This window comes from Sinohyriopsis cumingii, chromosome 11 (assembly GCF_028554795.1).
Source record: "Sinohyriopsis cumingii isolate HCF-2022 chromosome 11, ASM2855479v2, whole genome shotgun sequence".
NCBI classification, from domain to species: Eukaryota; Metazoa; Mollusca; class Bivalvia; order Unionida; family Unionidae; genus Sinohyriopsis; species Sinohyriopsis cumingii.
In genome coordinates this window covers 14119074-14132345 of record NC_142971.1, presented here as the reverse complement: position 1 = coordinate 14132345, position 13272 = coordinate 14119074, and the positions used below count along the sequence as shown (strand labels likewise).

The 13272-nt window shown below is 36.1% G+C and overlaps 1 protein-coding gene across 1 annotated transcript in view; it reads right to left on the bottom strand.

The window, feature by feature from the left end:
* LOC149787637 (cleavage and polyadenylation specificity factor subunit 3-like) overlaps positions 1 to 13272 on the bottom strand; it is an 83934-nt gene that overhangs the window by 36044 nt on the left and 34618 nt on the right. Inside the window, exons 6-9 of the mRNA XM_089973813.1 lie at positions 12010 to 12102; positions 7947 to 8036; positions 5175 to 5325; positions 3294 to 3469 (exon numbers count right to left, since the gene is read on the bottom strand). Coding sequence (XP_089829939.1) covers positions 3294 to 3469; positions 5175 to 5325; positions 7947 to 8036; positions 12010 to 12102 — 510 coding nt within the window. The remainder of the gene's footprint in view (positions 1 to 3293; positions 3470 to 5174; positions 5326 to 7946; positions 8037 to 12009; positions 12103 to 13272) is intronic.

Here is a 13272-nt window from a genome sequence, read left to right as displayed (position 1 = left end):
AGCTGTTAATACCATTTTTATAAATGTTTGATATGACTCAGTTGGGGTTCGAACCCACGACCTCCCACATCCGAGGCAGACGCTCTAACCATTAGGCCACCAGAGCAGTCGATGAAAGAGAGAACCAACAGAAGTGAAACTAACCTGTCTTGCTGGAACTGCATGTATAATCTGGTCCCCTGAATGGGAATATATTCACTGATTCTGCCTGCCACTGCTAATGTCACAGTGAAGCAGGTCTTGTATGAAAGGTGAGCCAAAGATACCAGTGAAATCAGTGTTTTGTTCAACTAGGTTAGTACCCATGATAGATTCCATTCTGGGCACAGATCCAATAGCTTTCGCCATGTATAATCCGAGTTGGAGAAGAGGCAGGATAAGTCCTTGGTTTGTCTAATATCCTCTCTTTCACGATGACAAAAGGTGTCAGCAATTGTGGAGCGATAACTTTTGATTGTGTCTGTAGTGGTATAAATTGTTCTTGTGTACACCACAGTGTAAAAATTTTCCATTTGCCTTTGTACACTTTCAGAGTGGAGGGCTTTCTTGCTTGAGTGATTAGGTCCATGTCTGGTTGAGAGAACTGTGTCGAGGTCTGCCGGTCACATAACTCGTGGTGCCCTGAAGTAGAAATCGTGATTTCCAGTCAGTCACCAATTAAGGAGTCATATGTGAGTCTCCATAATTGCCTGTATACACCAGGTTCGACAGATTGATTTCCTGTAACTTATAGTGTTGAGGTGTTTTGTCCCTGAAGATCCACTGATGTAGGTCTTGGCCAGTTAAAACAGAACTAGGCCATGTTAGGAGGGATGACATCATCTGAGTCATAATGTTGGGACGGGTTATACAATGTTTGATCCATGAGACCAGTCTGTGTATCTGTACAGCGAAAGATAATTTGTTTTCTTCGTTGCTTGCTGTTTATCATCAAGATATGTAGAGTGGCCTAAAGGTATCACCATCAATGAGGAGTCAAGTGATGACATAGGTATACTGGGCTGTCGCTGATCATGTAGAATTACAGCATGTTGTAACTGGAAAGCCATTTGCTGATTGATCTCCTGTATCCACCAAAACTTCCTGCATGTAAGCTTCTTGTTTTTATCCTTATTCATTCATTTCTGCACCTGCCTCTTACTACTGAATACAAAGTCAGTGCAGAGCTAAGCTATACCTGATAACATTACCAGAACAGTAGCAAACGAATTTTACCAATATAATTCACCATGCTAACTGGACAGGTTTAAGGATGAACCATACGTGTAAATGCAGCAAAGCATGGAGTCCAGAAACTAAATGTATTAGCAGAGAAAATTCACCTGTATGTAGCCAGTCTTTGTGGAATTTATACATATATCAAGAGTTTTCTATAGGTCTCAGGGACTTGCACATCAACACAATTAAAAGTACAGCTCAAACATATTTGTGAAGCCTCATGTGCAAGTACCTAAGTACAAATAAATGTATACAGATTACAGTGTGTGGCTAAAAATATAAAGTCAGATCTTTGCTGAGACAGAAGCAAAACAAGCTGGAAATAAAGAGGAAATATACTTTCCTTGTGAACTGAGAACTCTTCCAGCATGTATCAACATTGATTCTGGCATTTGTGAGGGCTCTCATGGTGACAGTATGTTTCTCAACACAAGTAACGAAGATATTCATGGGTTTTGCTGCCAATCCCTATATCATGGAAAGGTCATTCTAGGTGGGCAGAAAACAATTAGTTCTTTTTAGCTAGAAGTTCTATCTGGGAAGGCTGGATTTGTGAGATAGTAATAGTTCTCCTAAGGTATTATGATTGGGTAATGGATTTAATGAAGAAACACACATTGTTTATTGCTAAGAATGATAAAAAACTGAAGTTGGGCTCAGGTTGCTCATTTTTCAAAGCAACCAATCCACAAAAATAATACCCCAAAAATATAGTTCAACAACTGTATTGTATCAACACCTATGTATCATGTATCATATAGCTACATACAGATCTATTTTAAAATATAGCGCATAAATCTCATCAAAATACAACTCAAAATTAAATGTAAACAACAGTTTGACACAACATGCCTTTACAATTGTACTTGCTCGAAGATTTTACTCCCTCTATATGAAATAGCATAAAAGTGGATGAAAGATGAGTATTATTGAGAATCTGATCTAAGACTTTATTGTTACTCCAATTACCATGGCAATTTACTGAATAATTAGTCAAAAAGTAATTACTCTAAAAGTTCCAAAACTTTCAATGCAAATTCAGTTTTTTTCTTCATGATAGCTGTTTTGTTAAGAATCAAGACATATTCTTTGGCTCAAAGTACCTGCACAATACTGTGAATTTACTGTTTTATGCTGAGTAGCAATTTCCACGGATTTTATAGTTGCTTTAAATCACAAAAATAAACATAGGAAAGACTATCCAGGCACATGAATTTAAGTACTCACAAAAAATTCCATTTAGCAAAAGTCACAGCTGCCAACCCCCAAATAAAAAAATACTGACTTCTTGTGACAAAAATACTGATTTTCAGGAACAAATATTGATTTTTAAAATTTTAATGCATATGTAACTATTTACAACATATACAACCATCAGTAAAGTAGGACAGTGCTTTACATAATTATTTAATGTCAAATATGCATGTGTTGTACCATATTCCATTCAGGTGCCCATTCAGAAGGTGCAAGAGACTCAGACACAGACTTTTTATAGTAGCCTTTTCCACACCTTATTTTTTCCAATTATTATCAATTTGAATGTATCAACTTTCATTGATGATCTCAATTCTGTGTGATTTTCTTATTGAACTGTTTACGTTCACAAACTGAAAATTGCAAGGAATTTTTAAAATATTTTTTTAAAATAAAAAACGTATTTTTTGCCAAAAAAATGTACATCTGTACTCAGGTCCAAAATACGGGACAAATCCTGAAAAAAACGGGACACTTGGCAGCTATGAAAAGTACAAAAACTTAACACAATCACTGAAGCATGAAGCATAAGCTGCTGTCATCTACTTTTGCCTACTGTAAGTTTTATCCTTCAAAATAAGCATCAAGTTCTATGGCTGTACATACAACAATATCAGAGAAATTGAACTAAATGCAAAACCAACATAAATTCATATGCCGTTAGAAAAGTAATGCCATGTCTTAACTCTGGTTTGCAGTTGAGACAAAAACCTGACAAAATTTCAACATTTACAATGATACCTCCACCATCACAATAATTCCTAGATATGCTATTAAAGGTGATACAAAAATGCAAAATGCAAGAATATAAGAAAATTTACCTTCAGGTTTGAGATGTGTTTGAAGACAAATGGATTACTAATTGAGATCTGCTTTCTTATCTTGTCATTCATTGCATTGACATAGGTCTGATACACACTCATGCACTTCTTGGCCAGTGAAGAGGCGTAGTATATTGGTATATCATGAAGTTCTGGATGGTTGCTCCAATATTCATCTGCATCAAAGAAAGTGTTTCAGGCACATTACATTACATGCTTGTTTTAAATAAAATGATAAGCAAAAATAAAACGTCAGTTCACACACTCATTATCAATGGATTCTTGCAACCTAGAAAAGTGTACTTGGAAAATTTACATGTATGATTGGCACGGGAACAGGACATTACCCCCCTGTCAATTAACCCCCTTCCATTACCCCCTTGGTATATTACCCCCCTGCCATAACCCCCCTATCAATTACCCTCCCGCATATTACCCCCTTCTGTGCCGCTTTCTTACACTGTGCAGGTTTTCGAAGAACTTCAAGAACTTACAGAAGATGATGACATGAATCAATTGTTAGATTATTTTGAAGATAACTACATTGGCAGAAGAAGACGTCGAAGCCGAGCTAATCCTGTCTTTGTTCCTCAAGTCTGGAGTGTACTCAGCCGTGTTCAAAATGAATTACCTTGCACTAACAACAGCATTGAAGGTTGGCATCAAAAAATGCAAGCTGCCGTTGCTGCTGACCATCCAAACATTTGGCGCTTTTTGACAATCCTTCAAAGAGAGCAATCATTCCTGAATGTGATAATTTCTCAGCAACTTGGAGGACATCCAGTGGAACCAACTCCAAAGAAATATCGTGACTGCAATGCTCGGATTATGAACATTGTTAATGACTTTGCTAATAGAGAGCACTTAGAATACTTGCAAGGGATTGCACATAACATTCAGCTGTAATCTTATAAATATAACATATTTTATGGTAATATAACATTATGATATGATGATTTTACTATTGAATATTCTAGGACAAGTATATGTTTTCAAGGCTGAGATTCATTTACTAAAATAAAAATTTAAAATAAATTCTTTTGAAATTTATTTTAATTTATTATTTACTCTTGGGATATAACAATTATATGGGGGGGGGGGGTAATGGCAGGAGGGTAATATACCGGGGGGGTAATGGCAGGGGGGTAATATACCGGGGGGTAATTTCCTAGACCTGATTGCTACATATGCTACATGCAGTGCAGCACTGTCCTACTGTGCCCTCTAGTTCTTCAGATTTTCCTCTTTCAACAAATTTCAATTTCAATTCCGCAGATGCCACAAAAAGCTCAGAGTGAGCGAGACATTACTCAAAACTGCATAATGAACGACTAAACAATGAACACTTCCCACCTGCACAATTACCTTCTGGTATAGTGTCTTGGTGTTTTGTTGCTTTTTTCCTATTCGAATTACATCCAGGAATGAATAATCTGACTTTTAAGAAAAGGAAAAAAAGTCAGCCAGAAATTTTACCCCCCTTCCAAAAGAAAATTGGTCTGCATTTAAAAAAACTGGTTTTCCGACAAAAACCGGAAATTTTCCATCTCCGTCTTCTCATGATACTTTTCTCACTGACATTCTGAAAAAAAATATTGTGCTCTTTTTAATACACAAAATAAATGTTCAGGTGGCTGTGTGTGCTTTCATAATAAAATCATAAAAGATTATTTCCAAAGATATGTTGGCAGCATTTTGTAATTCTGAACAAAATGCCATTTTTTTTAGTTATGCCCCTCAAGTGAATGGTTCTCTCTTGCTAATTCTCTAACACAGATTTTCAGCTGGAGCATGGTAGCACCACAAGTTCTGAATAACAGAACTGATATGAAACATCAGAGACAGTTTGGTCAGTTACTCATACAACATTACTGACCTTACCCAAAATAAGTAATAATTCTTGTGCCCTTCCAAGGGCAAAAACTGGAATGAGACAGCGTCCCCCTCTACTGACAATGTCATGAACCAAGCCGGTGAATCTTGCTTCTCGATCTTCACGTTTCTCATGGATGTGTGTGCCATATGTGGATTCCTTGAAAAATGAATCAAACAACAATGTACATAAATATAAAAGCCAAACAAATTTTTATTTTAAAAGCAAAAGTCATATCTGAATCACAAGAACTAAAACAGCAACCTGAATTTTCTTTTAGAGACTAATACTCTGCATTAGTTTATTAGTTTATGAAACAATTCACATTACTCCACAAATTAAATGTCCTTTATAGATTACTTAACTTATGAATATTTACACATATTTAATCAAGTTCTCAAATGGAAGTGTGTGTGTGTGATTTGGATTTTTATTGTAGCTTTAACAATTTTTCAGTCATATTGCTAAGATGTCTGCAGTGTGGCAGTTTATAGTGATGCCTAGCACTGGGACATCATGTCACAGACATGTAGCATGATGTCCCACCCAGTCACATTATCCTGACACCAGGTCGACCAGTCCTAACACTAACTTCTTAATGCTGAGTGCCTAGAGAGGCATCTGTTAGTACCATTTTTCTCAAATGGAAGGCTTTCACTTCACAAAATTTCAGCTTATTGATTACTCTTTTTGCTTGGAGTTAGTCTGTTTTTTAAAAGAAAAAAGAAAATATTTTCATGCTGTGTTGAAAAGGGACAGTGCAAATTCACATTTATTTGGTTGACCATTTTATAAAGCTACATTTAAAATTGTATTCAAATTAATAATAAGATCTTATGAGTACTTTTATACCTATTTTATACCTATTTATCACAGCTCCCATATGAAAGTGTGAACTGAAAATGTTCTATGCGATGAAAAATGAATTAGAAAAGACTGATAAAAGACCTTTCAAATATTCTTCACACATGGTACTATTAAAGCAATTTGTCTTGATACAACAATACATGTTAAAGATATTCGACTTTCAAAAACTTCAATACAGAATTTTGTTGATGGTTTCCTACATCACTGCTGCAACAGTATATACTCGCTTATGAGATGAGTCCAACTGCAAAATGCACAGACCCAGATCTGCCATCACATAATGTGCCAGAAGATCTGGGTCTGTGCAGTTTGTTAGGAGCAATCAGTAGAACAACATGGACCCTGATCTGTTGGCACATTATGTTATGGCATATCAGGATCTTTGTTTGCAGTTTGACTTGACTTATGAACGAGCATAGATGTTAATTCACATGAGGAGAAAAAAACTGAGCTAGAACTACTGGTGATGTGTGCATCAGAAATGATGACACACATGATAATATGCTTGGCAGGGCCTTCAACTACAAAACTAGAGTCAGGAAACAGAAGTTTGGAAAATGGACAGTCAGTGGCCATAACTCCTCTAAATGATGTCACATATGGAGATCCAAATTACTCAAAAGCTCACAAATATAAAGGTCTGGGATAAAATTTGGTTGAAATCCAACATTATGCAAGGTCATGACTCTTCTAAAGGATAACATGAATGCTAAAATTAAATTTTTTCAAGATCTCATTAATATAAAGCTGTTTGTTAATTCTGGTTGTTAAAGTAAAGCTTCTGAGGCCAAAGTAAGGAGAAGGCAATCAGGGTCTATAACTCTTCCAAAGGATAATGTGCAAGGCTGAAAATAGTAAAAATCTCATCGTTGTAAAGCTGCATGGCAATTGTTTTTTAAAATCCACCAATCCCTGGAGGGCGTAATGTGCTAGAAATCATGTCAGGAAGGCAATCAGCCATACCTCCTGAAAATTATATCACAGAATGTTAGAAATCAAACTAGTTCAAACTCTGATCAATATCAAGGTACATACTAACATTAATTGAAATCTAAGAAGCCTTGGAAAAGATATCATGCATAAATCAAAGTTTGGAGGACGGTAAATCAAGGACCATAACTCAGAGAAAAGATGATATGGAAAGCTGAAAAAGAAACTCATTCATGAATATAAAACTGCATGCCAAATCCAGTTTAAACCTCACAGTAATTATGTGGAACCCAAAATCGGAAGGAAGGCAATCAGTGAATCTAACTCCTGTAAATGATGCTGTTGAAAGCACAAACTGAATTCATTCACAATGTCATCAAGACTGAACAGCACAACAAATCCGGAAGAAATCCAACAACCCTTGGTAAAGGAATGCTGTGGAAAGCAAAGTCAGGAGGAAAGGCAATCAGTGGAAGTAACTCCTGCAGCTGATATCATAAAACACTGGACCCAACTTATTCAAAGTCTCTTCAATATAGAGTTGCATGTCATATGTTGATGAAATCCAAATAAACTCTGGAGGACCATGAAGACAAAGAGGGTTGGAAAATAAACTTTTCGGAGGTTTCGTCAATAAAAACCTACTTTGAAACTGAGGCTAAAATCCAACCAGTCCTAGAAAACTGATCTTTTGGAAACCAAACTGCTGATAGATAAACAGACAGCATGATTACTACAGGTCTATACCAACATGGTTCAGAGAGGCTAAAATACACTGAACTTACAGCATGTTATGACAACATCTTTGTACTTACAGTTATAATAACATACCAACATGGTTCAGAGAGGCTAAAATACACTGAACTTACAGCATGTTATGATAACATCTTTGTACTTACAGTTATAATAACATACCAACATGGTTCAGAGAGGCTAAAATACACTGAACTTACAGCATGTTATGATAACATCTTTGTACTTACAGTTATAATAACATCAGGGTGGATATTTGGAATTTCTGCTGACATCAAGTGTCTGTCCTCCTGTCTTGAGAAGTCACCAGTGTAGAGAACCTAAAAATGAATGAATAAATGAATGAACTAATCAAATGATCATCTGTCAATGAATGAATTAATGGGAAAATAATTCAATCACCTATAAAAAGCAAACAGTTCAGGCTTTTATGTCACCAAATCAAGGACTTCACATCCTATTTGTTATTTGTAACTCATCAGAGGGAATAACTCAGGTTGATTCATATGTCTCAACTCACATAATATATTAATCATATAACATATGAATCAACCCAAACTATTCCCTCTGATGAGTTACAATACTAATGAAACCAGTCAGGGACAGGGGATGACTAGAACACCCCAGCAGATGGGAGGGAATGCCTTCAACTACAAAACCCTCTGTGGGAATTCAATCAAACAGATCCAAAAACTAATGACAGCTTCTTATCCAGCTCTTCTACACATACTGTTGTCAGTAGAATTGACATTTGGAACAAAAAGAGAAAACTGAAAGAACCAGTTACAGAATGTCCAGAAGCGAAACGTCAGCTACTATCTTCCTAATCAATTTAGCTTTATAAAGAAGCTAGAAAACATCTTTCCAAATTTGTGAAATTAAGAAAGTGGCTAAGAGGACATTGTAACCCACTTAAAGTCATCTATTTACTCACCTTAACTAATACACAGGTCAGACAAAAAGGGAATTCCAAGTGAGAATATAAAGAACACTTGAGGGATATCCGTAATCATAAAGATTGCCCTGTGTCTAAGCAGTTTAATTTATCTGACCACAAAATAGATTTTGTTAAATATCAGATAACAGAAATTATTATATCTGATCCAAAGCTCTCCAGTAGGAAAGATAGATAACTTTTTGATTTACCAATTATATTCTACAGCCAGTAGAGATTAACATCTGTTTTTAAATGGGTGTTCAGGCATTTTTAACTCCATATTGATATCATGCCTACAGTTTGAGATTTGCCACTAAACCTCTATATTAAGTTAATATGTAAACAACAAAGTCATTTTAAAAAAAAACCTGTCACTGTGATCAACTGTTACTGGAGTGATTCTGATTAATGTAAGGAACATCCTGAAAAAGTTCCGACACACATGAGGTGGCTCCAGATCCATGGCCAGTATATAATGGGAATAATAGTTCTTTTAAATTTTAAAAAAAAAAAGTTTCATGAACACAGCTGGTGTTGTTGTTGTTGTTGTTGTAGAGTTTAATGTCATTTTTCAGCACACGATAGGTTATACATGGCAGCCAGTATTAATGGTGGAGGAAGAACCCAGGAAATCCCCGGAAAGAACCACCGACCCTCGAGAAGCTACCGGCAAGCTTTCTCACATACATTGGCCGAATCCGAGACATGAATCTACGCAGACAGAGGTGAGATGGCAGTGATCCATAATGGAAAGCGCTTTAGACTACTCGGGCCCCCTGAACACAGCTGGAGATTGGCCATTAAGACAAGAACTTTTACAATGAGGTTAACTTGTCAATCCAAGTAATCAGAGAAGAAATGTAAGTCGCTGTGATAAACCTTCATCTGAGCTGATTTAGAATGACGCAAGTACACCCTAACCAAGTTGCATGAACACAACCATACCAACAGCTGGACATTTCTGGAAAGAAAGACATTAACATGTTACACAGTAAGAAAAGTAAGTCACTGTAACCTGTATTCCCCAAGGAACACACTGATTTAATTCCATTCCTACAGCTGAAGATTTGCGAGAAGGACAAAACTGTTATAATGGCGTTAACAAGCAAAGGCAAGTAAAATATAATTCTGACCAACTTTTACCATAAGAAACACCCTGATCATATTATATTGCTCGAGATTTGCCTGACAACATTTTTACATTAGGGTTAACCTGTAAACAAAATTCATTATTAAAAGATATGAAAAGTAGGTCATTGTGACATCTTCCCCTGGGGTAGTTAAGAATGATGCAAGAAAGACCCTAAGATCTACAAACATACAATTCCTACAGCTAGAAATTTGCCTGGAGACTAAAATATTTATACATTCAGTTCTTATAGCACTGTCATTTGTGTAATAAAAAAGTCACAGTTATCTAATTTCCTTGTGGTACTTCAGTATGATGTAATGAACACACAAACTTAATGAATATCAGTGCATTAAACCAGCAGATGCAGCAGGAAAACAAAACAAAAACGCTATAAACCTGACTGCAGATGATGCCAACAACAGCAGCAATGCCAACATGGGATATAGCATGAGCTCTCCTGTACTTTGTACAGGCAAGTTTAACACTATTTCTTCCATCCAGTACTAAATGCTGTAAAATAAATATATGTCTCATAAAATTGAATTGTATAGTGCAATTCAGTCTTCTTGATCTAACAACGTGGGTGGAATAAATTTCATGGAATTTGAACTAAATAATTTATTTATCTAACAATTGCGCTTATCCAGTTTTCCAATGGAAATGGTTTCTGACAGATTTGCAATATTAGACTGCAGACCTGCCAATCATGACGAGACCATCTCAGTAAGGCAGTTGATTTTTTTTCTCCATAAGATTGACCAGTTTTCAGTAAGGTGAAACAAAATATCAATAACTGCTATTGTAAAGCTGGAAAACATAATTAATAGTTCGGCACATCGACGATAAACATTATGTTCAACTGAAAAGTTTGTAAAGTATGCACAGACTTTATTTACCACTAGTACAGTTGCACAAACTCTAGTTCCAAACCTTATGCAGCTCAATGGCTTGCTGCTATCTCTCAACGTGACATAATTCGTGGAAATTCTTTTCCATTTCACATGACGACTGCAATGATATCTACCGCCACGAGACATACTCAAATTGGCATGTGATGTCCAATGAACGCAACTGTGTCCTTTCCAGCTTTTATTCACAAGAATCTGAATATTCCTTTTTATTCCTCTGTGTTGATTATTAACACTTTCTTTTCCAGAAGCTTATTTTCCCTTTCATCTTAAACAGGCATCGCTTTCTGGATGCCATTTAAAAAAACTATAAAATCAACAGTTTGATCATGCAGATGCTTCACATGAAAAACAGGTGCAGTTTAAAGCATCTGGGGTACTGCTAAAAAGTTACTATGGTTCCCCGACTAATTTCATTAATTCTAAGATGAAACCCAGATCCAAATAAAACACGGATGAACCAATTATCCGGATTTTTTGGCAACCATAATTTTTCTGTAGTTTTTGCTAGTATGCCATAAGTCCGTATTTTAAGGGTAATTTTCGTATGACTTACGGCAAAATCATAAGAGTTGGCAGGTCTGAGACTGCAATCTGAAACAAAACCTGCAGCGATAAATAAAGTACTCCCTCAGTTTAATGCTGTTTTAAGTGAGATCAACTTATACGGGATACAATGTACACTCACTTATAAGTCGGGTCAAACTGCAAAAACAGATTCTGATCTGCTGTAGCATACTGCACCTGCAGATCAGGGTCTACATTGTTAGTTCTACTGATTATTCCTAACAACTGCACAGACCCAGAACTGCTTTCACATTACGTGATGACAGATCTGGGTCAGTGCAGTTTGCAGTTGGACTCATCTTATAAGCTAGTTTATATGGTATATTGAACATAGTATTGTTGTATAATGTAATGTGATCCATGATCAACAACCCTATTTTTTTAAAAATGAGGTAGTATAGTGAGGGGTCACTGTGTCCTACCTCTATGCAAAGCTGACCGCTCCGGTGGCCTAGTTGTTAGAGCATCTACCTTGGACGTGGGAAGTCATGGGTTCAAACCTGAGCCAATTCATACCAAAAACTTATAACAAGGTACCAAGAGGTTAGTGTTAGGACTAGTCAGCCTGGTGTCAGGATAATGTGTCTGGGTGGGACATGATGCTACTTGTCAGCGGCATGATGCCCCAGTGCTAGACATCGATATAAACTGCCACACTGCAGACATCGTAGCGATATGACTGAAAAAGTGTTAAAGCTACATTAAAAATCCAAACCACATTAAGCAAAGCAAGGTTGAGAATGACATACCCTGACTCCTGCAATCTCTATCATAAACATGGCAGCACCTAGTACATGGCCAGCTGTGTAACACCAGAACTTGATACCATTCACTTCTACCTCCTGTCAGAACATTAGAAAAGAGGACATTTGCTTTGAAACTCAGTTTAAATATATTTCAAAAAAAGGCAGGCTAACTTAACAAATATTGATGATTAATACTAAAACTATGTGACTTATCCTTGAAGTTGGTTAGATAAGGTACACAGACAGACATACACACAAACAAAAAATACACAGTTATAAATTTCTGCTCTTTGCGCTGAATAGTATCACAGACTTCAACAAAATATATTTTTTAAAAGGTCTGACATTCAAGCCAGTGAAGTGAAATTCTACCTAGTTAAATGCCACTTTACAGTCAGGTGAGTGAAGTTAAAGGTCAAATAAAATTTTCAATTAGAAAATATATACTGCTTTTGAAGCAGAGATAAAAAAGTATGATTTAGCACTGGTATTTAAAATCCTTTAATTCCAATGCTTGCAAAGGTTTTTCTAATAAACATACCATTCATTTTCTCTTGCCAGTATCAAATTCCTGAGTAAAACCTCTCCTTGATAATTTACGTATAACAGGGTCCAAAAATAGACTGCAGCGTAGGTAACTTCACTGCACGTAATAGTGAAATTTCTGCTCATCATTAAGGAACCCTGTGAGTGCCTATTCAGGAATTTTAAATTCACTACAAAGTTTGCAATTCACTTCTCCATAATGAATCTTATCTGTGACACTAAGCCTTTTGTGCACCGACTATACCTTTTGCATGGTTCTCTTACAGTTCTTGATCACATTTGCAACTGAATAGGATAAACCACTGATTAATGTTAGATATTTTAATTATGCTTATATAAAAAAAAACTAAAACATTGTACTGAAACTGAAATGATTTGACCTGACATACAGCTAAAAGAGTTAGCTTTTAACACAGGCATGATTTGCATATTCTTTAGCTTTTCACCATTTGCTTCATTTATTTTTACAAAGATATACTTAACGTGATAATACACAGCTCTACTTTTAATTGATTGTAGCAATGCAACAAAGATTTCCACAAGTCAGTGACCAAAACACATTCAGCACTTAAAAAACCAATACATACCATTATTCCCCATAGCCCCCAATACATACAATTAGTCACAAGAACCCCCAATACATAAAATTATTCCCCAAAATCCCTAATACAAAATGTTACTCACAAGAAGACCCAATACAGACAATTATTCCCATGACAT